We start from the raw sequence: 27,942 nt of genomic DNA, 5'->3' as shown, positions 1-27,942 counted from the left end.
CATGAGAAAGGTGAGGGATCAGCCCAGAACTACACGGCAGGACCTGGTCAATGATCTGAAGAGAGCTGGGACCACAGTCTCAAAGAAAACCATTAGTAACACACTACGCCGTCATGGATTAAAATCCTGCAGCGCACGCAAGGTCCCCCTGCTCAAGCCAGTGCATGTCCAGGCCTGTCTGAAGTTTGCCAATGACCATCTGGATGATCCAGAGGAGGAATGGGAGAAGGTCATGTGGTCTGATGAGACAAAAATATAGCATTTTGGTCTAAACTCAACTCGCCGTGTTTGGAGGAAGAAGGATGAGTACAACCCCAAGAACACCATCCCAACCATGAAGCATGGAGGTGGAAACATCATTCTTTGGGGATGCTTTTCTGCAAAGGGGACAGGACGACTGCACCGTATTGAGGGGAGGATGGATGGGGCCATGTATCGCGAGATCTTGGCCAACAACCTCCTTCCCTCAGTAAGAGCATTGAAGATGGGTCGTGGCTGGGTCTTCCAGCATGACAACAACCCGAAACACACAGCCAGGGCAACTAAGGAGTGGCTCCGTAAGAAGCATCTCAAGGTCCTGGAGTGGCCTAGCCAGTATCCAGACCTGAACCCAATAGAAAATCTTTGGAGGGAGCTGAAAGTCCGTATTGCCCAGCGACAGCCCCGAAACCTGAAGGATCTGGAGAATGTCTGTATGGAGGAGTGGGCCAAAATCCCTGTTGCAGTGTGTGCAAACCTGGTCAAGAACTACAGGAAACGTATGATCTCTGTAATTGCAAACAAAGGTTTCTGTACCAAATATTAAGTTCTGCTTTTCTGATGTATCAAACACTTATATCCTACAATAAAATGCAAATTAATTACTTTGTATTACATTGTATTATCATACAATGTGATTATCTGGATTTTTGTTTTAGATTCCGTCTCTCACAGTTGAAGTGTACTACCTATGATAAAAATTACAGACCTCTGCACTCTTTGTAAGTAGGAAAACCTGCAAAATCAGTGTATGAAATCCTTGTATGTAAACATATGTTTTTTTAAAATCCATTTAAGAATAAGGCTGTAATGTAACAAAGTGGAAAAAAGAGAAGGTCTGAATACTTACCGAATGCACTGTAGATTTACTATGAAAATTATAATATTTTCACATTTCTAAGTGTATTAAAAGCAGTGATAATGATTGTGTGTACAGTATGTACATCTGTGTGTGTGTGTATGTGGTGGGGAGGCAGTAGATACTAGGAGATTCTCAATGCTTATGATCAGGTCGGTTAGGATTAGGGGTAAGACTTGGGTCAGGCTTGTCTCTGTACTGATGCTCTATATCAAAGCCAGTGAGACTAGGGCCCAGATTCAATCAGATCCAGCATTAACCGGCGACAGCAGACACTCGCATAGCTGATGTTTTGGAGGTGTAACTAAGTTGGAGCTGTCAAAACGTGATCAGCTGCTCTTGATCAATGTCACGCAGCCGCACCCGTCAGAATATAGGCCATATAGAAATAATGACGCTCAAATTGAAAATCACTAAACTAAATGATGATTGTTTCTATCATCCTAATGGAGGTGTAGATTACATCTCACATTCCAGTGTTCCAACTTGTAAACAAGGCTACATGGTATTTCTCTTAATGCAACTCTGTGCAACCAATGGCAATGTCCGCTTTAGGTAGAATGCCAGGAGGCGCTTGTGGATTTGACAGCTCTCATGCAGTTCTACCTCTGACACCTCCAAAACAACCGCTATGCAGATGTCGTCAAAAGCGGATCTGATTGAATAGAGCCCTAGAGGATACGACGGGAACATACAGGAAGAATATGGCTACAGTGATATAGGACTAGTTAGGATGTGAAATTTTTATGGTTAGTTAGGATATGATAGTTTGGTGTTGTGGGGTATTCTTCGTGAGGCAGTGGAGCGGTTCCTGTTTTCTGTGAAGGATAAGGTCACTTTCTGCTAGAAAAGTTGAACATTCTTTTTCAAATGATTTCGTTTCCATAGTGACAGACGGTCGAACTCGGCGATGGGCATTCCGAACAGACGCTCAAAGTCCTCAGGAGACAGGTGTCTCTGAGAAGAAAGATGCACACGCTTAGTAACACATAGGCAAACACACAGATACACACATACAGTTGAAGTCGGAAGTTTACATACACCTTAGCCAAATACATTTAAACTCAGTTTTCCACAATTACTGACATTTAATCCTAGTAAAAAGTCCCTGTCTTAGGTCAGTTAGGATCACCACTTTATTTTAAGAACGTGAAATGTCAGAATAATAGTAGAGAGTGATTTATTTCAGCTTTTATTTCTTTCATCACATTCCCAGTGAGTCAGAAGTTTACATACACTCAATTAGTATTTGGTAGCATTGCCTTAAATTGTTTAACGTTGGGAGTAGTTTTCCACAAGCTTCCCACAATAAGTTGGGTGAATTTGGCCCATTCCTCCTGACAGAGCTGGTGTAACCGAGTCAGGCCTGTAGGCCTCCTTGCTAGCACACATTTTCTATGGGATTGAGGTTGTGGGATTCTGTGTTTTACATTATAGCCATTACCATATATATGGTTAAATATTATCTGATGTTGGCTGTGTGAAGTACCTGCATTTGTGCACTTGAGCATCATCATGAGATTAAACAACTGCTTGCTACATCTACTTGCCTGTTTGTGTGTGTGACAAGAACTGAGTAACATGGTGTGACCTGCATGTTGCAAAACTGTAGATAACAGCCCAGCAGATGCTTTGTCCTTGTGTTTGTATGTGACAATATTGAGAACATGGTGTGACTTGCTGTATCTTACAAAGTTGTGGTTAATCAGGTAGAAAAATACTGAACACAATAGCAGGAACTGAGCAACTGTTCTAACTAGGCTGCGATACCAGAACAGTAAGAATCTATACATCGACGGATGGAGGACTCCAAAAAGCGCCAAGAGGCGGGAACCAGCCTGAGCGCCAGCGATAGGCTGAGCAAGTCTAAACCACGCTCAGCCTCTACTGTGATAGACATAGTTCCAACCCGTCCGTTGGCCTATCACAGTATAAGAACACTGTTTACGTACATCCTGTCAGTTCCCTGTTCTGCCCTGCGTGGTATTACAGTGAGCCCGTATATATGAAAGTTGCATTTGCCATTTATTGCTTAGCTAATAAAAAAGACATAGTATACAATCGGTGACTCATTGTCATATTTATCCTGATACCAGATTCGAATTTACGCAACTCTAACAATGTCAAGGCTTTGTGATGGCCACTCCAATACCTTGACTTTGTTGTCCTTAAGCCATTTTGCCACAACTTTGGGAGTATGCTTGTGTAGCCGATGTGAAATGGCTGGCTAGTTAGCAGTGGTGTGCGCTAGTGGCGTTTCAATCAGTGACGTCACTTGCTCTGAGACCTTGAAGTAGTGGTCCCCTTGCTCTGCAAGGGCCGCGGCTTTTGTGGAGCGATGGGTAACGATGCTTTGAGGGTGACTGTTGACGTGTGCAGAGCGTCCCAGGTTCGCGCCCAGGTCGGGGGGAGGGGACGGACGTAAAGTATATACTCTTACACTTGGGTCATTGTCCATTTGGAAGACCCATTTGCGAAAAAGCTTTAAGACAACTGATGTCTTGAGATGTTGCTTCAATATATCCACATAATTTTCATCCCCCATGATGCCATCTATTTTGTGAAGTGCACCAGTCCCTCCTGCAGCAAAGCACCCCCACAACATGATGCTGCCACCACCGTGCTTCATGGTTGGGATGGTATTCTTCAGCTTGCAAGCCTCCCCCTTTTTCCTCCAAATATAACGATGGTCATTATGGCCAAACAGTTCTATTTTTGTTTCATCAGACCAGAGGACATTTCTCCAAAAAGTACAATCTTTGTCCATGTGCAGTTGCAAACTGTAGTCTGGCTTTTTTTAATGGCGGTTTTGGAGCAGTGGCTTCTTCCTTGCTGAGCGGCCTTTCAGGTTATGTCGATATGGGACTCGTTTTACTGCGGATATAGATACTTTTGTACTGGTTTCCTCCAGCATCTTCACAAGGTCCTTTGCTGTTGTTCGGCGATTGATTTAGGAGACAGAACACGTCTCCTTCCTGAGCAGTATGACAGCTGCATGGTCCCATGGTGTTTATACTTGCGTACTATTGTTTGTACAGATGAACGTGGTACCTTGAAATACATCCACAGGTACAGCTCTAATTGACTCAAATGATGATAAGCCTATCAGAAGCTTCTAAAGCCATGACATCATTTTCTGTAATTTTCCAAGCTGTTTAAAGGCACAGTCAACATAGTGTATGTAAACTTCTGACCCACTGGAATTGTGATACAGTGAATTGCAAACAATTGTTGGAAAGGTTACTTGTGTCATGCAAAGTAGATGTCCTAACCCACTTGCCAAAATTATAGTTTGTTAACAAGAAATGTGTGGAGTGGTTGAAAAACGTTAAAAAAATTACTCCAACCTAAGTGTATGTAAACTTCTGACTTCGACTGTACATTTGAGTAATAACACACGCACACACACCTCCAGTCTGGTACGGTCCACGCCTGGCGGCAGATTGCAGCGCCCTCTATGTGTGACTATGAGCATTTCATATGGGTAGATCTGAGGAGAACACACAGTTCTGGCTGAGTCTTTATATATATTTTTGCCTGTGTGCATGAATGCGTGGTGAGTATTCACCAGTGCTCACCTTCTGCTCCAGCATACTTGGCAGTGACTTTCCTCTGTCCATCCTTTCCCGCGGTGCCTCTCCTTTCTAGACACACACACACACGCCGTTTGTGTATTCAAAATGGCTTGGAGGTAGATAGATATGACTTGAGCAGAGGAAAGAGTCGGTATGAAAATAAGGCCGGGATTCAGCCTGACCACGCTTGTAGACAACACAGCTTTTTAAAAGGCAATGTTATCGCTTTCGTGGAGATTGCATGTCAAGGCTACAGATGTGGGCTCAATTAGATATTAAAGCAGATCTGGTGCTGATCAGAATATATCCTGGCATAACAACACCCTTACCTTTTCAGCTGCACAACACAACAGGGAGAGACAAGAGAAAAGAAGATAATTACATACTTATATTCAACATATAAAAGGCTGTAGATATACACTTTAATATACACTCAGTGGCCAGTTTATTAGGTACACCCTGTTCACGAAAATAGTTCACTCCTACAGACAGTGAGATACATGGCTGTAGCTTGCTATATAAAGCAGGCATACAGGCATTGGGGCAAATAACGACACAGTACACAACTCCTCATTCCTTGTCACAGATGGGCTCCTGCAGCTGACGACCACACCAGGTTTTACTCCTATAAGCTAAAAACAAGAAGAAGCGTCTCCAGTGGGCACGCGATCACATTCACTGGACAATTAAGGAGTGGAAAAACATTCTGATGGCAGAGTCAGGACATGAGTCCACAGCCCCATCCTGCCTGGTGTCAACAGAACAGGCTGGTGGCGGTGGTGTAATGGTGTGGGGAATGTTTTCCTGGCACACGTTAGGTCCCTTAATACCAACTGAGCATAATTTGAACGCCACACCTTGTAGAATCCATTACCCACAGAATTTAGGCTGTTCTGGAGGCAACTGGCCACTGTGTGTACCGGTATATACAGAACCAGTCAAAAGTTGACACACCAACTCATTCTAGGGCTTTTCTTTATTTGGACTATTTTCTACATTGTAGAACAATAGTGAAGACAAACTGAAATAACACATATGGAATCATGTAGTAAACAAAAAAAAGTGTTAAAGCAAAATATATTTTATATTTGAGATTCTTCAAAGTAGCCACTCTTTGCCTTGATGACAGCTTTGTCAACAAATTTTGATTTGTTTAACACTTTTTGGTTACTACATGATTCCTTATGTGTTATTTCATAGTTTTCATGTCTTCACTATTATTCTACAATGTAGAAAATAGTCCAAATAAAGAAAACCCTTGAATGAGTAGGTGTGTCCAAACTTTTGACTGGTACTGTATATATGCAGTGCATTCAGAAAACATTCAGAACCCTTGACTTTTTACACATGTTGTTGCGTTACAGACGTATTCTAAAATTGATTAAATAGCCCCCCCCCCCTATCAATCTACAGGTGTGGCCAAAAGTTTTGAGAATGACACAAATATACATTTTCACAAAGTCTGCTGCCTCAGTGTCTTTAGATATTTCTGTCAGATGTTACTATGCAATACTGAAGTATAATTACAAGCATTTCAAAGTTGATGCAAAGAGTCAATATTTGCAGTGTTAACCCTTCTTTTTCAAGACCTCTGCTATCCGCCCTGGCATGCTGTCAATTAACTTCTGGGCCACATCCTGACTGATGGTAGCCCATTATTGCATAATCAATGCTTGGAGTTTGTCAGAATTTGTGGGTTTTCGTTTGTCCACCCACCTCTTGAGGATTGACCACAAGTTCTCAATGGTATTAAGGTCTGATGAGTTTCCTGATCATGGACCCAAAATATCGATATTTTGTTCTCCGAGCCACTTAGTTATCACTTTGCCTTATGGCAAGATGCACCATCATGCTGGAAAAGGCATTGTTCGTCATCAAACTGTTCCTGGATGGTTGGGAGAAGTTGCTCTCGGAGGATGTGTTGGTACCATTATTTATTCATGGCTGCGTTCTTAGGCAAAATTGTGAGTGAGCCCACTCCCTTGGCTGAGAAGCAACCCCCACACATGAATGGGCTCAGGATGCTTTACTGTTGGCATGACACAGGACTGATGGTAGCGCTCACCTTGTCTTCTCCGGACAAGCTTTTTCCAGATGCTCCAAACAATCGGAAAGGGGATTCATCAGAGAAAATGACTTTACCCCAGTCCTCAGCAGTCCAATCCCTGAACCTTGTGCAGAATATCAGTCTGTCACTGATGTTTATCCTGGAGAGAAGTGGCTTCTTTGCTGCCCTTCTTGACACCAGGCCATCCTCCAAAAGTCGTCGCCTCACTGTGCGTGCTGATGCACTCACACCTGCCTGCTGCTATTCCTGAGCAAGCTTTGTACTGGTGGTGCCCCGATCCCGCATCTGAATCAACTTTAGGAGACGGTCCTGTCGCTTGCTGGACTTTCTTGGGCGCCCTGAAGCCTTCTTCACAACAAATGAACTGCTCTCCTTGAAGTTCTTGATGTTCAGATAAATGGTTGATTTAGGTGCAATCTTACTGGCAATCTTACTTACTCTCCTTGCCTGTGAAGCCATTTTTGTGCAAAGCAATGATGACGGCACGTGTTTCCTTGCAGGTAACCATGTTTGACAGAGGAAGAACAATGATTCCAAGCACCAAACTCCTTTTGAAGCTTCCAGTCTGTTATTCAAACTCAATCAGCATGACAGAGTGATCTCCAGCCTTGTCCTCGTCAACACTCACACCTGTATTAGAGAATCACTGACATGATGTCAGCTGGTCCCTTTGTGGCGGGGCTGAAATGCAGTGGAAATGTTTTTGGGGATTCAGTTCATTTGCATGGCAAAGAGGGACTTTGCAATTAATTGCAATTCATCTGATCACTCTTCATAACATTCTGGAGTATATGCAAATTGCCATCATACAAACTGAGGCAGCAGACTTTTGAGAATGACACAAATATTACATTTTCACAAACTTTTGGCCACGACTGTACACACAATACCCCATAATGACAAGCAAAAATTGGTTTAGAATTTTTTTCACATTTATTACAAATAAAAAAACGGGAAAATTAAATTTATGTAAGTAATTCACAACCTTTTTTCCCCCTTTATTTAACTAGGCAAGACAGTTAAGAACAAATTGTTATGTTCAATGATGCCCTAGGAACAGTGGGTTAACTGCCTTGTTCAGGGGCAGAACAACAGATGTTTACCTTGTCAAGCTCGGGGATTTGATCTTGCAACCTTTCGGTTACTAGTCCAACGCTCTAACCACTAGGCTACCTGCCGCCCCTTTATTCAGTACTTTGTTGAAGCACCTCAGCGATTACAGCCTCGAGTCTTCTTGGGTATGACGCTACAAGCTTGGCACACCTGTATTTGGGGAGTTTCTCCCATTCTTCTCTGCAGGTCCTCTCAAGCTCTATCAGGTTGGATTGGGCGAGTCGCTGCACAGCTATTTTCGGGTCTCTCCAGAGATTTTCAATCGGGTTCAAGTCCAGGCTCTGGCTGGGCCACTCAAGGACATTCAGAGACTGGTCCCGAAGCCAATCCTGCATTGTCTTGGCTGTGTGCTTAGGGTCATGGTCTTGTTGGAAGGTGAACCATTGCCCCATTCTGAGGTCCTGAGCACTCTGGAGCAAGTTTTCATCAAGGATCTCTCTGTACTTTGCTCTGTTCATATTTTCCTTGATCCTGACTAGTCTCCCAGTCCCGACGCTGAAAAACGCCACCACCACGCTTAACTGTAGAGATGGTGTCAGGTTTCCTAAAGCAGTGACACTTTGCATTCAGGCCATAGAGTTCAATCTTGGTTTCATCAGACCAGATAATCTTGTTTCTTTTGGGTGACTTTTGGCAAACTCCAAGCAGGCTTTCATGTGCATTTGACTGAGAAGTGGCTTCTGTCCGGCCACTCTACCATAAAGGCCTGATTGTTGGAGTACTGCAGAGATGGTTGTCCTTCTGGAAGGTTCTCCCATCTCCACAGAGGAACTCTGGAGCTCTGTCATTGACCATTAAGAGTTCTTCGTTACCTCCCTGACCAAGGCCCTTCTCCCCCGATTGCTCAGTTTGGCCGAGCGGCCAGCTCTAGGAAAAGTCTTGGTGGTTCCAAACATCTTCCATTTAAGAATGATGGAGGCCACTGTGTTCTTAGGGAGCTTCAATGCTGCATAAATGTTTTGGTACCCTTCCCCAGATCTATGCCTCGACACAGTCCTGTCTTGGATTTCTACGGACAATTCCTTCGACCTCGTGGTTTGGGGTTTGGTCTGACATGCACTTTCAACTGTGGGACCTTATATAAACAGATGTGTGACTTTCCAAATCATGTCCAATCAATTGAATTTACCACAGGTGGACTCCAATCAAGTTGTGGAAACATCAAGGATGACCAATAGAAACAGGATGCACCTGAGCTCAATTTCAAGTCTCATAGCAAAAGGTGCTTCTACACCTGCATTGCTTGCTGTTTGGGGTTTTAGGCTGGGTTTCTGTACAGCACTTTGAGATATCAGCTGATGTACGAAGGGCTATATAAATAAATTTGATTTGATTTGATTTGAATACTTAGGACAAGGTTTTATATTTTTTATAATTAGCTACATTTTCTAAAAACTTGTTTTCACTTTGTCATTATGGGGTATTGTGTATAGATTGGATTAGGAAAATATTTTATTTAATCAATTTTAGAATAAGGCTGTAACATAACAAAATGTGGAAAAAGTCAAGGGGTCAGAATACTTTCCGAATGCACTGTATGTGCATTTTGTTGTTTCAGCCTGAATTCAAAATGGAATCAATTGATTTTTTTCACCCATCTACACACAATACTCCATAATGACAAATTTAGTGAATCAATCAATAATTATCATTTATAAAATTCTTCATGTTCTGTCAAGTTGGTTGTTGATCATTGCTAGACAGCCATTTTCAAGTCTTACCATAGGTGCTCTTCTTTGCGAGGCATTGGAAAACCTCTCTGGTCTTTGTGGTTGAATTTTTGTTATGAATTCACTGTTTGACTGAGGGTCCTTACAAATAATTATATGTGTGGGGTACAGAGATGAGGTAGACATGGGGTATTGTATGTGACCAGTGACACAAAATCGTAATTTCGTGAAACTGATTGTGTAGGTCCTACTTCACTACTACAACTGTTTTTGTAATACATGATAAATGTAGCCTACCTGTTTTGCCTTGATTTCCCTCTGTAGTGAACTCTGCAGACTGCATCTGCACAGAGATAACACATATGAATCCTCACGCACACACTTACTGCAACACATGCAAACACACTGTACACTCACCCTGGTCAGACCTGAGCTGGAGGACACCTTCAAGGAGAAACCTGAAGACATCAGAGCAACCAATCAGAATCAGGTCCTAGCACACACACACACAGACACACACAATGGACTGTAACTTACTTGTGTGCATGTGTGTTCTGTCTGGCAGTGACTGCGTCTTCCTGCGGCCAATGTCAAGTAGAGCCTTCTCCTGCTCCTCCTTCTCCTCCTTCAGGATCAGCCTGCCCAGGTTAGACTTGATCTGGCACACACGCCACACACACAAACACACCCATGCACACCATCAATCGATAAATATTGATGAGTGAAGACGGTAAAACTTCCTATGATAATATACTGTATATACTGAATAAGCACTTACGTAATACATTACGAAGAAGGAATCCATGTCAAGAGTTACCTTGTGGAGCTCCTGCTCCTGTAGTGTCTTGGCGTCACTAGTCAGGACTTCAAACTCATCCTTCCCCTCTTCCTCTTCCTCCTTCCTCTTCCTCCACTCGATCTCTGTGGCAACAACAGGAGGTCAGACCACACACTACTTCTACCTATCCAATCACGTGTGTGTGTGTGTGTTTGGTTTTTCTATCCTTGTAGGGACCGGAAGTCCTCACAAGGATGGTAAAGCAAGGACATTTGTGGGGACATTTCGCTGGACCCCACAAGGAAATTTGAGGCTTAAGGCTACTTACTACAAGCTTCACTCCGTTCATGTGCGTAGAGTGGGAATTTTGGAACAGCAGACATCTTTTGGTAACATGATATCCTCACCAGTCCCACTCCCATTCATAAGGGGGCGATAGCAAAGTGTTTTATTTCTGTCATTTCATTTTGTGAAGTGTTGCCGCCTTCCATTGCTAGTAGTAGCTAGCTGACAGCCTGGCTATACCCTGATGAAGACAGCTTGTCTGTCGAAACCTTGGTTGTTAAATGATTGCATCTGAGCTCCTAGAGTGTGTGGCTCTCTTTTAATTATTCAAGTGTTCTACTCCGCTAGCCAGCACCTCGCCTAAATATGTGTGCGTTTCTTTTGCCTCTAGATTAGCCTGGCTAAAAACACAGCAAGCTAGCTGGGACACTCTTTTCATGCCACTTCGATAAAAAGGGATTTCGTAGCAGGTTAGGAGAGCCTTTTTGCTAACCCTAACCCTTTTCCTAACCTCAGTCTCCTATTCCTGCTATGTTAATTATCCTAACCGGATACGTTAATTCTACTAACCTGCTCTGTAAGTTCTCCTAACCTGCTACGAAAAAGCAACTTCGGTTTCAAAGTGGCGTGAAATGAGTGTTTAACTATAATGTATCATAATGTATAATGTATCATGTGAAATAAATCAGATTTATAATTTTAAAAAATATGCCCTGGCAAATATACTTATACAGTGCCTTCGGGAAGTATTCAGACCCCTTGACTTTTTCCACATTTTGTTACATTACAGCCTTATTCTAAAATGTATTACAGTTTTTTCCCCTGATCAATCTACACACAATACCCCATAATGACAAAGCAAAAACTGGTTTTTATAAATGTTTGCAAATTTATGCCGGTGTAACCTAAAACATTATCCCAGTTTGATATGCTGCTTGTGTATTCATTCCGATATCAGCAAAAAATAGAAAATCATGTTTTGGTCACAGAGAAAAAAAGCACATGGCTAGCTAGCTGGCTACAACAGGTTCTACCATTTCACACTAGCCTGGAATCACTGGTTATTACTTGTATACAAAATACCTTTTGGGGTGAGATTACTACTACACTGATGAATAGCCTATGAATACTATTCTGATGAATAGACTATGAATACTATTCTGATGAATAGCCTATAGATCAGATCAAGGAACCAAGCGACAACACTGCCACAACGGCTGTGAAAGGAATGATAAGGCGTCTCTCAATTTTCAGGTAGTACAAAGGTACGTTGCATGCCGGAGCGTATTACAAGGCTCCGTCCCTTTTGTGACGAAAAACGACATTGCAACACTCCAATTATGGCTAGAATTAGGGTTAGGAGTTAAGACAATTTATGGACATTTACAATGTATTTGTATTTATTATGGATCCCCATTAGCTGCTGCCAAGGCATCTGCTACTCTTCTTGGTGTCCGGGCAAAATTAAAATCAGTTATACAATTTTAAAAACATTACAATACATTCATAACAGATTTCACCACACACCTAAGTGTGTGCCCTCAGGCCTCTACTCCAGTACCACACATCTACAACACAAAATCCATGTGTACGTGTGTGTATAGTGCGTATTTTATCGTGTATGTGTATGCATATGTTTGTGTTGCTTCTCAGTCCCCGCTGTTCCATAAGGTGCATTTTTATAAATGAATAAAAATCGGATTCTACTGTTACCGGATGTGGAATAGAGTTCCATGTAGTCATGGCTCTATGTAGTACTGTGCACCTCCCATAGTCTGTTCTTGACTTGGGGACTGTGAAGAGACCTCTGGTGGCATGTCTTATGGGGTATGCATGGGTGTCTGAGTTATGTGCCAGTAGTTCAAACAGACAGCTCGGTGCATACAACATGTAGATACCTCTCACAAATACAGGTAGTGATGAAGTCAATCTCTCCTCCACTTTGAGCAAGGATAGATTGACATGCATATTATTAATGTTAGCTCTCTGTGTACATCCAAGGGCCAGCCATGCTGTCCTGTTCGGAGCCAATTACAGTAGTCCAGGTGCGACAAAACTAGGGCCTGTAGAACCTGCCTTGTAGATAGTGTTGTTAAGAAGGTAGAGTAGCGCTTTATTATGGACAGACTTCTCTCCATCTTAGCTAATGTTGTATCAATATGTTTTGACCATGACAGTTTAGGAACAATGTATGATGGTTGTTACAAGAAATAAGCTTATATGGACATGACTTTTTAACATACAGTAAATTGCTTTCACGTCTCTGACATTCACTCACAGCTAAATAGGAAAAACAATGTGCAGAAAGAGGTCATCTAAATGACCCGGAAGCCTGCTTCCTAAGGATGAAAATATCATAGGCCTACTACAAACTGTAAAGTTCATGGCATATATTATTAGCCATGCAGGCCAATTTGTTTAAATATATATTATTTAACCAGGTATGGTAGTTGAGAACAAGTTCTCATTTACAACTGCGACCTGGCCAAGATAAAGCACAGCAGTTCAACACATACAACAACACAGAGTTACACATGGAATAAACAAACATACAGTCAATAATACAGTAGAAAGAAGAAAAGTCTATATACAGTGAGTGCAAATGAGGTAAGGCAATAAATAGGCCATGGTGGCAAAGTAATTGCAATATAGCAATTAAAACCTGTTTGGGATAGGGGGCAGCATTTTCACTTTTGGATGAAATGCGTGCCCAGAGTAAACTGCCTCCTACTCGGTCCCAGATGCTAATATATGCATATTATTAGTAGTATTGGATAGAAAACACTCTGAAGTTTCTAAAAAAGTTTGAATGATGTCTGAGTATAACAGAACTCATATGGCAGGGCGAAAACCTGAGAAAAATCTAACCAGGAAGTGGGAAATCTGAGGTTTGTAGTTTTTCAAAGCTTGGCCTACACAGTGTCTATGGTGTGAAGTTGCACTTCCTAAGGCTTCCACGAGATGTCAACCGCCTTTAGAAACTTGTTTCAGGCTTCTGCTATAAAGGAGGGGGGAATGGGAGCTGAATGAGTCAGGTGTCTGGCAGAGTGTCTCAGGCTCGTGACGCGCGGTCCCGACAGAGTTAGCTCTCGTTCCAGAGCTTTTCTACAGACAATGGAATTCTCCTGTTGGAACATTATTGAATTGGAACATTATTGAAGTTTTATGTTAAAAACATCCTAAAGATTGATTCCATACATCGTTTGACATGTTTCTACGACATGTAATAGAACTTTTCGAGTTTTTGTCTGCTTAGATCTAGTGAGGGAGATGTGAGTCTCCAGCTTCAGTGATTTTTGCAGTTGTGCCCATACTCTCGTCACTGGGGTCAGACAAAATCTGCAGAAAAACTTTCTAATCACTACCTTCAAAGCATTAAATGCAATACACAACTTTTATCAACAGGTTTTGCAGCAGTACTTGGTTTGAATTAATCACACAGGTATTACTCAGGGATAACACACACCCCACCCCACCTGACAGATCTGTGGTGGTGAGGAGCATCATAGGATGTTACTTTATTGGAGACTATGCATTGAGGGCAGAATCTTGAAAACTGTGTGAGTAACAACTGAGTATAAATCTTCAATTGACATCAGGGGTGGTAAACTCATTCCATAGGGTTAGGTGTTTGGGGTTAGGTATAGGTTAAGGGTTAGAAGTTAGGAAAAATATGATTTTGAATAGGAATCTATTGTCTGGTCCCCACAAGGATAGTAAAACAAACATGTATGTGGGTGCGTGGATCTTACCCATAGCAGCCAGTGATGGAGGACAGGGCCAGTACTCGGTCTCTATCTTTGAGGGCAGGTTGGGGTCTGGTTTCTGAGCTGCTGGGAACTTAGACGACTGGATAATGCTGCCCATCACCTTCTGCTTGCTGACCTCTACAGACAGGGAGAGAAAGAATTACACACACACACACACACACACACACACACACACACACACACACACACACACACACACACACACACAGGCCTACACAAATCTCAAAGCCTCAAAGCCAAACACAAATATACAGTACCCTGTTTAAAATTAGGCAGCTTCATGTAGATGTTGGCACCATTATCTGAAATAAAACACAGAATTAGAAAAGTGTGTGTGTGTGTGTGTTGGTGCACGTGTGTGTGTGTTTGTGTGTGCATACGTGCATACGTGCATGTGTGTGTACCTGGCCTGTGGAAATGCTGCTGTAGGGGAATGGATGTCTTTCGGAGCTGCATTGCGGAGCCTCCTGGAGACCCTCCATCCTCCGTACACACCTTCAGCTGAGAGAGATAATAGAGAGAGGAGAGAGAAATATATGGAGAGAAAGGGAGAGAGTTAGTGCTGCTGGGTAACTGGATGAAGAGAAACACCTACACAGCGCAACACAGAGAAATAAAGGGAGGGGGAGACAGGGAAGATCAGGAAAGGAGAGAGGTCTGAAGAAGTGTCTTACCTCAGGAGAGGGAGGAGGAGAGATGGAGGGAGGAGAGAGGGATCTCTGGGGATGGAAGAGGAGAACGCAGTCACATCACACTTCTCTTCATAAACAGCCTTTATGAGTTACTTACTGTAACATAAATTGTGTGTGTACCTCTCTACGGGGCATACGCACTGCGTCTAGTGGTGAGTAGGTGAGGTGAGGTTGGTAGGTCATGAGATCTGGTCTCCCCACCTACAGAATAGCACAGTCTGTGGTGAATCACAAGCAAGCATGCTCCACATACACATCTGAGCTATCTGATTGGCTAGCGGTAGGCTTATAGGTGCACTTGATTTTCTCTCTAGGATTTTGCATGTGCTTAGCTCCATTACGTTTCTTTTTTATTCTGAAAAACTCCCAGTCCTTAATGATTACAAGCATAACCATAACATGATGCAGCTACCACCATGCTTGAAAATATGGAGGGTGGTACCCAGTATTTTTTGCTGTATTACATGTTTTGGAATAGTTTTATTTTGTACAAGCTTTCTTCTTTTCACTCTGTCAATTGGGTTGGTATTGTGGAGTAACTACAATTTTGTTGATCCATCCTCAGTTTTCTCCTTTCACAGACATGAAACTCTGTTTTAAAGTCACCATTGGCCTTCCTCTCTGGCAACTGACTTAGGAAGGACACCTGTATCTTTGTAGTGACTGGGTGTATTGATACATCATCCAAAGTGTAATTAATAACTTCACCATGCTCAAAGGGATATTCAATGTCTGCTTTTTAAAATGTTTACCCATCTACCAATAGGTGCCCTCATTTGTGAGGAATTTGAAAACCTCCCTGGTCTTTGTGGTTGAATCTGTGTTTGATATTCACTGCTTGACTGAGGAACCTTACAGATAAGTGTATGTGTGGGGTACAGAGATGAGGTAGTCATTCAAAAATCATGATAAACACTATTATTGCACACAGAGTGAGTCCATGCAACTTATTATGTTATCCTCACATGTTTACTCCTGAACGTATTTAGACTTTGTAAAAATTCTACTTTGACATTATGGGGTATCGTTTGTAGGCCAGTGACACAAAATCTCAATTTCATCCATTTTAATTTCAGGTAACACAACAAAATGTGGAAAAGGTCAATGAGTGTGAATACTTTCTGAAGGCCCTGTATGTTTGTGTTTTACCTTCTGCATGATGGTGGAAATCCTTCCTGTAGCTGAAACCAGATGGCGGAGAGAGAGGCAGAGAGAGAGAGAGAGGGAAAGAGAGAGGCAGAGAGAGGTAGAGAGAGAGAGAGAGGCAGAGAGAGAGAGAGAGGCAGAGAGAGAGAGAGAGGGAAAGAGAGAGGCAGAGAGAGGTAGAGAGAGAGAGGCAGAGAGAGAGAGAGAGGCAGAGAGAGAGAGAGAGAGGCAGAGAGAGAGAGGCAGAGAGAGAGAGAGAGAGAGGCAGAGAGAGAGAGAGAGAGAGAGAGAGGCAGAGAGAGAGAGAGAGGCCAGAGAGGCAGAGAGAGAGAGAGAGGCAGAGAGGCAGAGAGAGAGAGGCAGAGAGAGGGAGGCAGAGAGAGAGAGAGAGAGAGGCAGAGAGAGAGAGGCAGAGAGAGAGAGAGGCAGAGAGAGAGAGGCAGAGAGAGAGAGAGGCAGAGAGAGAGAGGCAGAGAGAGAGAGAGAGAGGCAGAGAGAGAGAGGCAGAGAGAGAGAGAGGGCAGAGAGAGAGAGGCAGAGAGAGAGAGAGAGAGAGAGAGAGAGAGAGAGAGAGAGAGAGAGAGAGGCAGAGAGAGAGAGAGAGAGAGAGGCAGAGAGAGAGAGAGAGAGAGAGAGAGACAGAGAGAGAGAGAGAGGCAGAGAGAGAGAGAGGCAGAGAGAGAGAGAGCAGAGAGAGAGAGAGAGGCAGAGAGAGAGAGAGAGAGAAGAGACGGCAGAGAGAGAGAGAGAGAGAGGCAGAGAGAGAGAGAGAGAGAGAGAGAGAGGCAGAGAGAGAGAGAGAGAGAGAGAGAGAGAGAGAGGCAGAGAGAGAGAGAGAGAGAGAGAGAGAGGCAGAGAGGCAGAGAGGCAGAGAGGGAGAGAGAGAGAGAGGGAGGCAGAGAGAGAGAGAGGCAGAGAGAGAGAGAGAGAGAGGCAGAGAGAGAGAGAGAGAGAGAGAGAGAGAGAGAGAGAGAGGCAGAGAGGCAGAGAGGGAGAGAGAGAGGGAGGCAGAGAGAGAGAGAGTTTCACATCCACAGTTTTTATGAGAGTAAAGTCACAGATTAAAAGAAATCAGGACAGCTGTGAAGGAAACTTTTTTTATAAATGCCGAAAGATAATTTGTTCGTTCAACACGGTGGGATTTTTTTGTGTCTATAAAATTAATTATGCGAGACATGGTGGTGGAAATGACTTTAAGCGAAAATATTGATATAAAAACCATCATATCGAAGTAAACTTGGAGTTACGCAACGATATGGTGTGTGGTCCTCCCACTACAACTCTATAACAACTATATTCTCACTCTCATCCATTATAATCTTATTATGAAGACTAGCCTACCCACACTGTATCTGTGAGCTGTTGGCTAGAGCACAAGTGCCAAGACCAGACAAGGCACATTTGCTATTTAACACAACAGCTTTTGTGACAAAACTACCGGTATAGTTGAAAATGTGATGGAAACACATTGAAACTTCAGATTTTTATTCGGTACATGAAAACTTAAGCGATAAAGAACATTTTGTGTGCACTACGTCATCACGTACTGATTGGTCTCCCGCAACAAGTCAGTTTGGTGGAAACACCACTGGTGGGAAAATGCGCAGATTTTCTTTGTGGATTTAAAAATATTTGCATGAAAATGTGTAGCCAATTGGATGGAAACCGAGCTCGTGTCACACAGCACAAAAACACTGCCTTCAGGGCCTCCCAAGTGGCGCAGTGGTCTAAGGCACTGCATCACTACAGACCCGGGTTCAATCCCAGGCTGTGTCGCAGCCGGCCGCGACCGGGAGACCCATGAGCCAGCGCACAATTGGACCAGCATCATCTGGGTTAGGGGAGGGTTTGGCTGGCAGGGATGTCCTTGTCCCATTGCGCACTAGCGACTCCTTGTGTCGGGCCGGGCACACTGCACACTGATTTTGGTTGCCAAGCTGTACGGTGTTTCCTCTGACACATTGGTGCAGCTGGCTTCCAGGTTAAGCAAGCAGTGTGTCAAGAAGCAGTGCGGTTTGGGGATGGTGGTGTTTCGGAGGACGCATGGCTCTCGACCTTCGATCTCTCCCGAGTCCATGCGGGTGTTGCAGTGATGGGACAAGACAAACTACCAATTGGATATCGGGAGAAAGCGGGGGAAAAAAGTACAACAAATAATGATATAAAATCATCATACATCTTCAATAGTCACCCTACATGGTGTGTGACACACATACACGAATGCACTTCAATAGTCACCCTACATGGTGTGTGACACACATACACGAATGCACTTCAATAGTCACCCTACATGGTGTGTGACACACATACACGAATGCACTTCAATAGTCACCCTACATGGTGTGTGACACACATACACGAATGCACTTCAATAGTCACCCTACATGGTGTGTGACACACATACACGAATGCACTTCAATAGTCACCCTACATGGTGTGTGACACACATACACGAATGCACTTCAATAGTCACCCTACATGGTGTGTGACACACATACACGAATGCACTTCAATAGTCACCCTACATGGTGTGTGACACACATACACGAATGCACTTCAATAGTCACCCTACATGGTGTGTGACACACATACACGAATGCACTTCAATAGTCACCCTACATGGTGTGTGACACACATACACGAATGCACTTCAATAGTCACCCTACATGGTGTGTGACACACATACACGAATGCACTTCAATAGTCACCCTACATGGTGTGTGACACACATACACGAATGCACTTCAATAGTCACCCTACATGGTGTGTGACACACATACACGAATGCACTTCAATAGTCACCCTACATGGTGTGTGACACACATACACGAATGCACTTCAATAGTCACCCTACATGGTGTGTGACACACATACACGAATGCACGGAACTCCCTTCTATCTTATATAAGTGAACAGCAAACCTGGTTTCAAAAAACAAATAAAGCATGTGAGCTTATCTTTAAGCTTAGTCTTTTATCTTTTAGTCTTAGTGTGTCGGACCACACTAAGACTAGCTGTCGCTATTTGCGTCGGCTAATCTGGATCCTAATAAATCACAACGTGATGAAAAGAAAGTGAGAGTTAAGAATATCATTAGGGTTTTAAAGAAAGAGAGAAAGGGAGAGAGAATAGAGGAGGGTTATAGGTGTCCCCATGAAGTCAGAGGCCTCCCTCACTTCCTTCTTCTTCCTTCTTCCATCTCCCTCGTCCCTCTTCTTCCTCCACCTTTCTTCCTCTCCCCGCCCTCTTTTTCCTCTCCCTCCTCCACCCTCTTCCTCTCTCCGACTCCTGTTCCCCTCCCTCTGCTTCCTCCCCTCCCCTTTCTTCCTTCCCCTCTTCCTCTCCTGCTCCTTCTTCTACCTCCCCCTCCCTCCCTCATCCCTCTCTTCCTATCCCCTCATCTTCCTCCTCTCCCTCCTCCCCCCTCTTTTTCCTCTCCCCCTCCCTATCTTCCTCTCCCCTCCCTCTCCCCCTCCTCTCCTCCTTCTCCTCCTTCTCCCTCTCCCCACCCTCTTTTTCCTCTTCTCCTTCCCCTCTTTTTCCTCTCCCCTCCCCATCTTCCTCTCCCCCTCCTCTCCTCCTTCTCCCTCTCCCCACCCTCTCTTCCTCTTCTTCCTCCCCCCTATTCTTCCCCTCCTCCCTCTTCTCCCTTCCTCTCCCCCTCCCGCTTCCTCTCCCCCCTCCCGCTTCCTCTTCTCCCTTCCTCTCCCCCCTCCCGCTTCCTCTTCTCCCTTCCTCTCCCCCTCCCGCTTCCTCTTCTCCCTTCCTCTCCCCCCTCCCGCTTCCTCTTCTCCCTTCCTCTCCCCCCTCCCACTTCCTCTTCCTCTCCCCACCCTCTCTCTCCTCCCTCTCTTCCTCTCCCTCCCTCTCTTCCTCTCCCCCTCCCTCCTCTCCCCTCCCTCTCTCTTCTTCCTGTCCCCTCCCTTCTCCCTCTACCTTCTTCCTCCTAACTCCCTCTTCTTCCTCCCCCCGCCTACTTCCTCCTCCCTATCTCTCCCTCCCTCTCCCCTCTTCTTCCTCTCCCTGCTCCCTCTTCCTCATCCCCCTCCATCTCCTCTCTTTCTCTCCCTCCTCCCTCCCTCCCCCTCCTTGCTCCCTCTTCCCACTTCCTCACTTTCTTCTCTCTTCCTCCCTCCCCCCTCTTCCTCTCCCCTCCCCCTGGCTAGGTTGCTTCTCCCCACCTTCTCCCTAAAGTGCACTCGTTTGGCAGATTTCGTAAACCAGTCCATTCCATAATGATTCAGTAGCCCTCCCAGGCGCCGACCTCCCTCCCCTCTCCTGCCTCCTCCCCATCTCTTTTTCTCTCTAACTGAATTGTTTATCAGTCCAGCCTGTCAGGCTGACGCCCAGCCAGCCATCACCACGGTTACAGTCCCCCCACTAGGGAACATCCCCTTGGAGAGGCCTTCTCTCTTTCTCTGTGTCCGTCTTTCGCACCCAGTCCCTCCTTTCGCTGTTCTAAGACACACACGTTTGTAATTTACATTATCCAGAACGACTAACATTCATCTTAACATAGCGACACACACAGTTACAGTGTATAACCAGCAGCATGTGGCAGCTCTGAGCTCTCTGTCAGCAGTGTGAGTCGATTCATATTGATCTACTGGGATCTGTTTCTCTGAAAGAAGTTCCTGGGTTAGGTGATCTATCGGTAGCAGACAGGCCACAGACGCTAGAGTAAAATATAGATGGGGTCTAGTCTAGAGTGTAATAGAAGGCTAATAGCTCCACCTTGCTTATACCTATAGAAATCTGTTCAAATGTTATTTGTCACATGCACAAGTACAGTGAAATGCTTAACTAGCAAGCCCTGACTAACAGTGCAGTATTCAATATAAAAATAATTATAACTAATAAGAAAATAAAGGAATTTAAAAACACAAGAAATTAGAAATAATAGAGGAAGCTATATACAGGATTAATTTACAGTGTGCAGAAATACTGGAGTATTTGAGGTAGATATGTTCATGTAGGCTGGGATTTGGAGAAAGTGACTGGTAGCAGGATAAATAATAATAATAATAGTAGTAGTAAACAGTATGGCAGCAGCATAAGTGGTGGGTGGGTGTATGGTGGTTAGTGTGTGTGGTGGTTAGTGTGTGTGTTGGTCAGTGTGTGTGTGTGTGTGTGGTGGTTAGTGTGTGTGTGTGTGTGTGTGGTGGTTAGTGTGTGTGTGGTGGTGGTTAGTGTGTGTGTGGTGGTGGTTAGTGTGTGTGTGGTGGTGGTTAGTGTGTGTGTGGTGGTGGTTAGTGAGTGTGTGGTGGTGGTGTGAGTGTGTGGTGGTGAGTGTGTGTGTGTGGTGGTGAGTGTGTGTGTGTGGTGGTGAGTGTGTGTGGTGGTGAGTGTGTGTGTGTGGTGGTGAGTGTGTGTGGTGGTGAGTGTGTGTGGTAGTGAGTGTGTGCGTGTATGGTGGTGAGTGTGTGTGGTGGTGAGTCTGTGTGTGCGTGTGTGTGGTGGTGAGTCTGTGTGTGCGTGCGTGCGTGTATGGTGGTTAGTGTGTGTAGGTGGTGGTTAGTGTGTGTGTGTGTGGTGATTAGTGTAGAAAGACAGATGGCTTTGGAATGTGATTGGTGGACGGGAGGAGATCACAGGATTGCTATAGGGGAGCAGAAGGACATCTATGGATTAGACGAAGAAGGGGTTGAGGTCAGGTCAGGTCAGATCCCCTGAAGGGAGTAATAGGGGTTTATTACCTTATTATCCTCTTCCTGTGGAACCATAAGATGTAAGGATTGGAGATACTTGTGATGGTGAGTAATGTTTTTTGTCTGAATACAGCTGTGTCGACCCTTTGGGAAGAATTCAACTTGGTTAAGCATCTCTAGTGTTGGCCTCCCGGGTGGCGCAGTGGCTAAGGGCGCTGTACTGCAGCGCCAGCTGTGCCATCAGAGACTCTGGGTTCGCGCCCAGGCTCTGTCGTAACCGGCCGCGACCTGGAGGCCCATGGAGCGACGCACAATTGGCCTAGCGTCGTCCGGGTTAGGGAGGGCTTGGTCGGTAGGGATGTCCTTGTCTCATCGCGCACCAGCGACTCCTGTGGCGGGCCGGGCGCAGTGCGCACTAACTAAGGTTGCCAGGTGCACGGTGTTTCCTCCGACACATTGGTGCGGCTGGCTTCCGGGTTGGATGCGGGCTGTGTTAAGAAGCAGTGTGGCTAGGTTGGGTTGTGTATCGGATGCATGACTTTCAACCTTCGTCTCTCCCGAGCCCGTACGGGAGTTGTAGCGATGAGACATGATAGTAGCTACTACAACAATTGGACACCACGAAATTGGGGAGAAAAAGGGGTAAAAATTAACATTTAAAATAAAAAATTTAAAAAGCTTCGTGAGTTATTTACTCTGAAAAATAAGACCCTAACAGTTGGCGTTGTAGGCAGGATTCACCATGATTTGTAGTCAAACCAAAGAGTCCAGATCAGTGGAGCAGAGCTGGCAACATACAAGGTAGGCTAGTTCCTATATCTGTTTCTACTCATTTTGACATCTTGGGGAGATGAGAATCGTAGGCTGAACATTGTAGGATATGTAGAGAGCCTGAGTTTAATTCAGTTGGCCCATTGTATAACGACCGGTCGTAGCTTTATGGTAAATGGTAAATACCGGAAGGTAAACTCGTACAAGCTGGTACCTGTAGGGTAAGTCCTAGGCGGTAAATCCCTAGTAGGTTGGTTCCTGCTAGTACTATAAGTATAGGGTAAGTCCTGGAAGGTAAACTCGTACACCAGTAGGGTAAGTCCTAGGCGGTAAATCCCTAGTAGGTTGGTTCCTGCTAGTACTATACGTATAGGGTAAGTCCCGGAAGGTAAACTCGAGCAGGCTAGTACCTGTGTGGTAAGTCCTATGGGGTAAATTCTGGTTGGGATAGTTCATGTGACTACTATAAAAATAGGGTGAGTCCCGGAAGGTAAGCCCGCTCAGGCTGGAACCTGCGACGGGTAAGTCCTAGGGGATCAATTCTGGGTGGGATTGGTTCCCTGCTAAAACTGTGACGAGAGGGCAAAAGGCCCAGTTGCAGTGGCCGTGAGAGCGCAGGGTGTGAGTGTGTGTGTGTGTGTGTGTGTGTGTGTGTGTGTGTGTGTGTGTGTGTGTGTGTGTGTGTGTGTGTGTGTGTGTGTGTGTGTGTGTGTGTGTGTGTGTGTGTGTGTGTGTGTGTGTGTTTTTTCTGCCCTGTTGGGGTGGTGAACCATGGCATGTGGAACACAAAGACAACATGCCTAAATGACTACAGACCTGTAGCACTCACATCTGTAGCCATGAAGTGCTTTGAAAGGCTGGTCATGGCTCACATCAACACCATTAACCCAGAAACCCTAGACCCACTCCAATTTGCATACCGCCCAAACAGATCCACAGATGATGCAATCTCTATTGCACTCCACACTGCCCTTTCCCACCTGGACAAAAGGAACACTTATGTGAGAATGCTATTCATTGACTACAGCTCAGCATTCAACACCATAGTAACCTCAAAGCTCATCACTAAGCTAAGGAACCTGGGACTAAACACCTCCCTCTGCAACTGGATCCTGGACTTCCTGACGGGCCACCCCCAGGTAGTGAGGGTAGGTAACAACACATCTGCCACGCTGATCCTCAACACTGGAGCTCCTCAGGGGTGCGTGCTCAGTCCCCTCCTGTACTCTCTGTTCACGACTGCATGGCCAGGAACGACTCCAACACAATCATTAAGTTTGCTGACGACACAACAGTGGTAGGCCTGATCACCGACAATGATGAGACAGCCTATAGGGAGAGGTTCAGAGACCTGGCCGGGTGGTGCCAGAATAACAACATATCCCTCAATGTAACCAAGACTAAGGACATGATTATGGACTACAGGAAAAGGAGCACAGAGCACACCCCCATTCTCATCGACGGGGCTGTAGTGGAGCAGGTTGAGAGCTTCAAGTTCCTTGGTGTCCACATCAACAACAAACTAGAATGGTCCAAACACACCAAGACAGTCGTGAAGAGGGCACGATAAAGCCTATTCCCTCTCAGGAAACTAAAAAGATTTGGCATGGGTCCTGAGATCCTCAAAAGGTTCTACAGCTGCAACATCGAGAGCATCCTGACCGGTTGCATCACTGCCTGGTACGGCAATTGCTCAGCCTCCGACCGCAAGGCACTTCAGAAGGTAGTGCGTACGGCCCAGTACATCACTGGGGCAATCCAGTACCTCTACACCAGGCAGTACATCCAGGACCTCCACACCAGGCGGTGTCAGAGGAAGGCCCTAAAAATGGTCAAAGCCCCAGCCACCCCAGTCATAGACTGTTCTCTCTACTACCGCATGGCAAGCGACACCAGAGTGCCAAGTCTAGTACAAAAAGGCTTCTCAACAGTTTTTACCCCCAAGCCATAACACTATATGCATTGTGTTTGCATTGCTTTTGGGACTCTTGTCCAGGATAATCTCGCTGTAGGTGATGGCTTTATTCTGGAAGGTTTGGGCATCGCTTCCTTTTAGGTGTTTGTAGAATTTAACAGCTCTTTTCTGGATTATGACAATTAGCGGGTATCGGACTAATTCTGCTCTTCATGCAATTTTTGGGTGTTTTATGTTGTACACAGAATATATTTTTGCATAATTCTGCATGAGGTCTCAATTTGGTGTTTGTCCCTTTTAGTTAATTCTTGGTTGGTGAACAGACCCCAGGCCTCACAACCATAAAGGGCAATGGATTCAATAACTGATTCTGATAACTGAAGTATTTTTAGCCAGATCCTAATTGGTATGTCAAATTTTATGTTAGTTTTGAGGGCATAGATGACAGAATCTGTGCAAAAGCTCTAGGTGCTGCTGTAGGCCTGGGGACAGCACCAGATCATCAGCAAACAGCAAACAGTAGACATTTGACTTCAGATTCTAGTAGGGTGAGGCTGGGTCCTGCAGACCGTTCTAGTGCCCTCGCCACTTTGTTGATATACATGTTAAAGAGGGTGGGACTCAAGCTGCATCCCTGTCTCACCACACAGCCCGATGGAAAGAAATGTGTTTTTTGCCAATTTTAACCGCACACTTATTGTTTGGGCACATGGATTTTACAATGTGATATGTTTTTCACCAAACACAGCTTTAAATCAATTTGGATAGCAGACCCTCATGCCAAACTGAGTTAAAAGCTTTTTTTGGAAATCAACAAAAGCATGAGAAGACTTTGCCTTTGTTTTGATTTGTTTCTTTGTCAATTAGGGTGTGCAAGGTGAATACATGGCCTTTTGTACGGGAATTTGGTAAAAAGCCAATTTGACATTTGCTCAATACATTGTTTTCACTGTGGAAATGTATGAGTCTGCTGTTAATGATAATGCAGAGGATTTTCCCAAGGTTGCTTTTGGTACATATCCCACGGCAGTTAATGCGATCTCTCTCTCTTTCTCTATTTTGTTCAACCTAATCCAGTGATTGACATGAATTCTGTTAGGGTTGACAATTAGACTATACTTGCTATATTTTACTGTAAAAATAGGACTCTAGAGAGATGAATTACATACATCTATATGTTCACTAATTTCATAGGCTAATTAATTTGGAGTTCAACACATGAGGGAGTGGAAACTTAAAACACATCAACTAGATCGCTAACCTTAAATATAATACCCACTGCTAGTAGCCATCCAACAGTAAATTGAATGTCCTAAAATAAATAAAAACTTTTATATATTTTAGATTCTTCAAAGTAGCCAACCTTTGCCTTGATGACAGCTTTGCACACTCTTGCCATTCTCTCAACCAGCTTCACCTGGAATTCCTTTCCAACAGTCTTGAAAGATTTCCCACATATGCTTGTTGGCTGCTTTTCCTTCACTCTGCGGTCCAACTCATCACAAACCATCTCAATTGGGTTGAAGTTGGATGATTGTGAAGGCCAGGTCATCTGATGCAGCACTCCATCACTCTCCTTCTTGGTCAAATAGCCCTTACACAGCCTGGAGGTGTGTTGGGTCATTGTCCTTTTGAAAAACAAATGATAGTCCCACTAAGCTCAAACCAGGTGGGATGGCGTACTGCTGCAGAATGCTGTGGTAACCATGCTGGATAAGTGTGCCTTGAATTCTAAATAAATCCCTGACAGTTTCACCAGAAAAACACCCCCAGACCATCACACCTCCACGCTTCACGATGGGAACCACACATGCGGAGATCATCCCCTCACCTACTCTGCGTCTCACAAAGACACGGCGGTTAGAACCAAAAATCTCAAATTTGGACTCATCAGACCAAAGGATAGATTTCCACCAGTCTAATGTCCATTGCTCGTGTTTCTTGGCCAAAGCAAGTCTCCTCTTATTATTGGTGTCCTTTAGTAGTGTTTTCTTTGCAGCAATTCGACCATGAAGGCCTGATCCACGCAGTCTCCTCTGAACAGTTGATGTTGACATGTGTCTGTTACTTGAACTCTGTGAAGCATTTATTTGGGCTGCAATTTCTGAGGCTGGTAACTCTAATGAACTTATTCTCTGCAGCAGATATAACTCTGGGTCTTTCCTTTCCTGTGGCGGTCCTCATGAGAGCCAGTTTCATCATAGCGCTTTTTGGTTTTTGCGACTGCACTTGATGAAACTTTCAAAGTTCTGCATTGGCTGACCTTCATGTCTTAAAGTAATGACTGTCTTCTCGTATTTGAGCTGTTCTTGCCATAATATGGACTTGGTCTTTTATCAAATAGAGCTATCTTCTGTTTACCACCCCTACCTTGTCACAACACAACTGATTGGCTCAAACGCATTAAGGAAAGAAATAGCACCAATTAACAACGCACACCTGTTAATTGAAATGCATTCCAGGTGCCTACCTCATGAAGCTGATTGAGACTGCCAAGAGTGTGCAAAGCTGTCATCAAGGCAAAGAGAGGCTAGTTTTAAGAATCTCAAGTATAAAATATATTTTGATTTGTTTAACACTTTTTTGGTTGCTACATGATTCCATATTTGTTATTTAATCGTTTTGATGGCTTCACTATTATTCTACAATGTAGAAAATAGTACAAATGAAGAAAAACCCTAGAATGAGTACTGAATATAAAAGAATATGTGTGTATGTCAATTTCTGATCAGCCCACACACCAAAATAATGGTGCAGCCCATCTGGCTTTTGTCAGAATTGCCTGATGGCCTATGCACCTTGGCTTGTCTGGCTAACGGTTATTGGTGTGGCATTCATGGACTCATATTTGCTTTATTGTTATGATAACACTTTTTTGTTACAATATAGCCTCATAATAGATAAACATCGACGCAACAGATGAACATAATCTCATATCGGCTATAGACTATTAGTACTACATCACATACTGTAATGGCCTATCATATTATATCCTCCCTATCCAGTAGGCTTATAATAAGCACGTCATGCAGCCTTTCATCGATAAATTCGCACGACGGGGAATGAGAGGCGGTCTGGAAGACAATATCTTGAATTGTTTACATGAAAGGTGCTGAATAGACCCCATGACAAAAGGATATAGATTATTATTAACCCTTCCCAGACGACCTTACCACTCAGACCGACCTAGACTACAACAGTCCTTAGTCAAGTGTAATGTCTTTATAAACGTAACTAATAATACAATGGAATCAAATGATCTAATCTTACCTGCCAATCAATCCACCGTCATCAACGAAATAACACTCCAGCTAGTGACGCGAACAGATCGAGCATTCCGAAATCCCATCAATCCTGTGCCATGGGCGGGAGCCTGTCAGTTTAAGCGCGCTCC

General features: G+C 44.3%; 1 protein-coding gene across 2 annotated transcripts; it reads right to left on the bottom strand.

Annotated features, from left to right (window-relative positions):
- Positions 1–1,028: 1,028 nt before the first annotated feature.
- LOC109892452 (dematin-like) lies at positions 1,029–27,942 on the bottom strand. Of its 2 annotated transcripts, XM_020484995.2 has the most exons (15): positions 27,819–27,929; positions 16,218–16,249; positions 15,189–15,269; positions 15,051–15,095; positions 14,781–14,877; positions 14,634–14,678; positions 14,359–14,493; positions 10,361–10,464; positions 10,081–10,201; positions 9,961–10,001; positions 9,841–9,886; positions 5,022–5,029; positions 4,696–4,761; positions 4,527–4,607; positions 1,029–2,074 (listed from the first exon to the last, which is right to left on the bottom strand). In XM_020484995.2, exons 2-15 carry the CDS (start codon positions 16,224–16,226, stop codon positions 1,961–1,963), a joined length of 993 nt encoding a protein of 330 aa, XP_020340584.1. In that variant the 5' UTR covers positions 16,227–16,249; positions 27,819–27,929; the 3' UTR covers positions 1,029–1,960. The 2 variants fall into 2 exon arrangements, 1 of the variants encoding a protein (XP_020340584.1); XR_004210208.1 differs by lacking the exon at positions 1,029–2,074 and having other exon boundaries at positions 4,550–4,607; positions 4,696–4,822; positions 27,819–27,942.

Source organism: Oncorhynchus kisutch, linkage group LG6, assembly GCF_002021735.2.
Source record: "Oncorhynchus kisutch isolate 150728-3 linkage group LG6, Okis_V2, whole genome shotgun sequence".
Lineage (NCBI taxonomy): Eukaryota > Metazoa > Chordata > Actinopteri > Salmoniformes > Salmonidae > Oncorhynchus > Oncorhynchus kisutch.
This window is presented reverse-complemented; position numbering and strand designations above follow the sequence as displayed.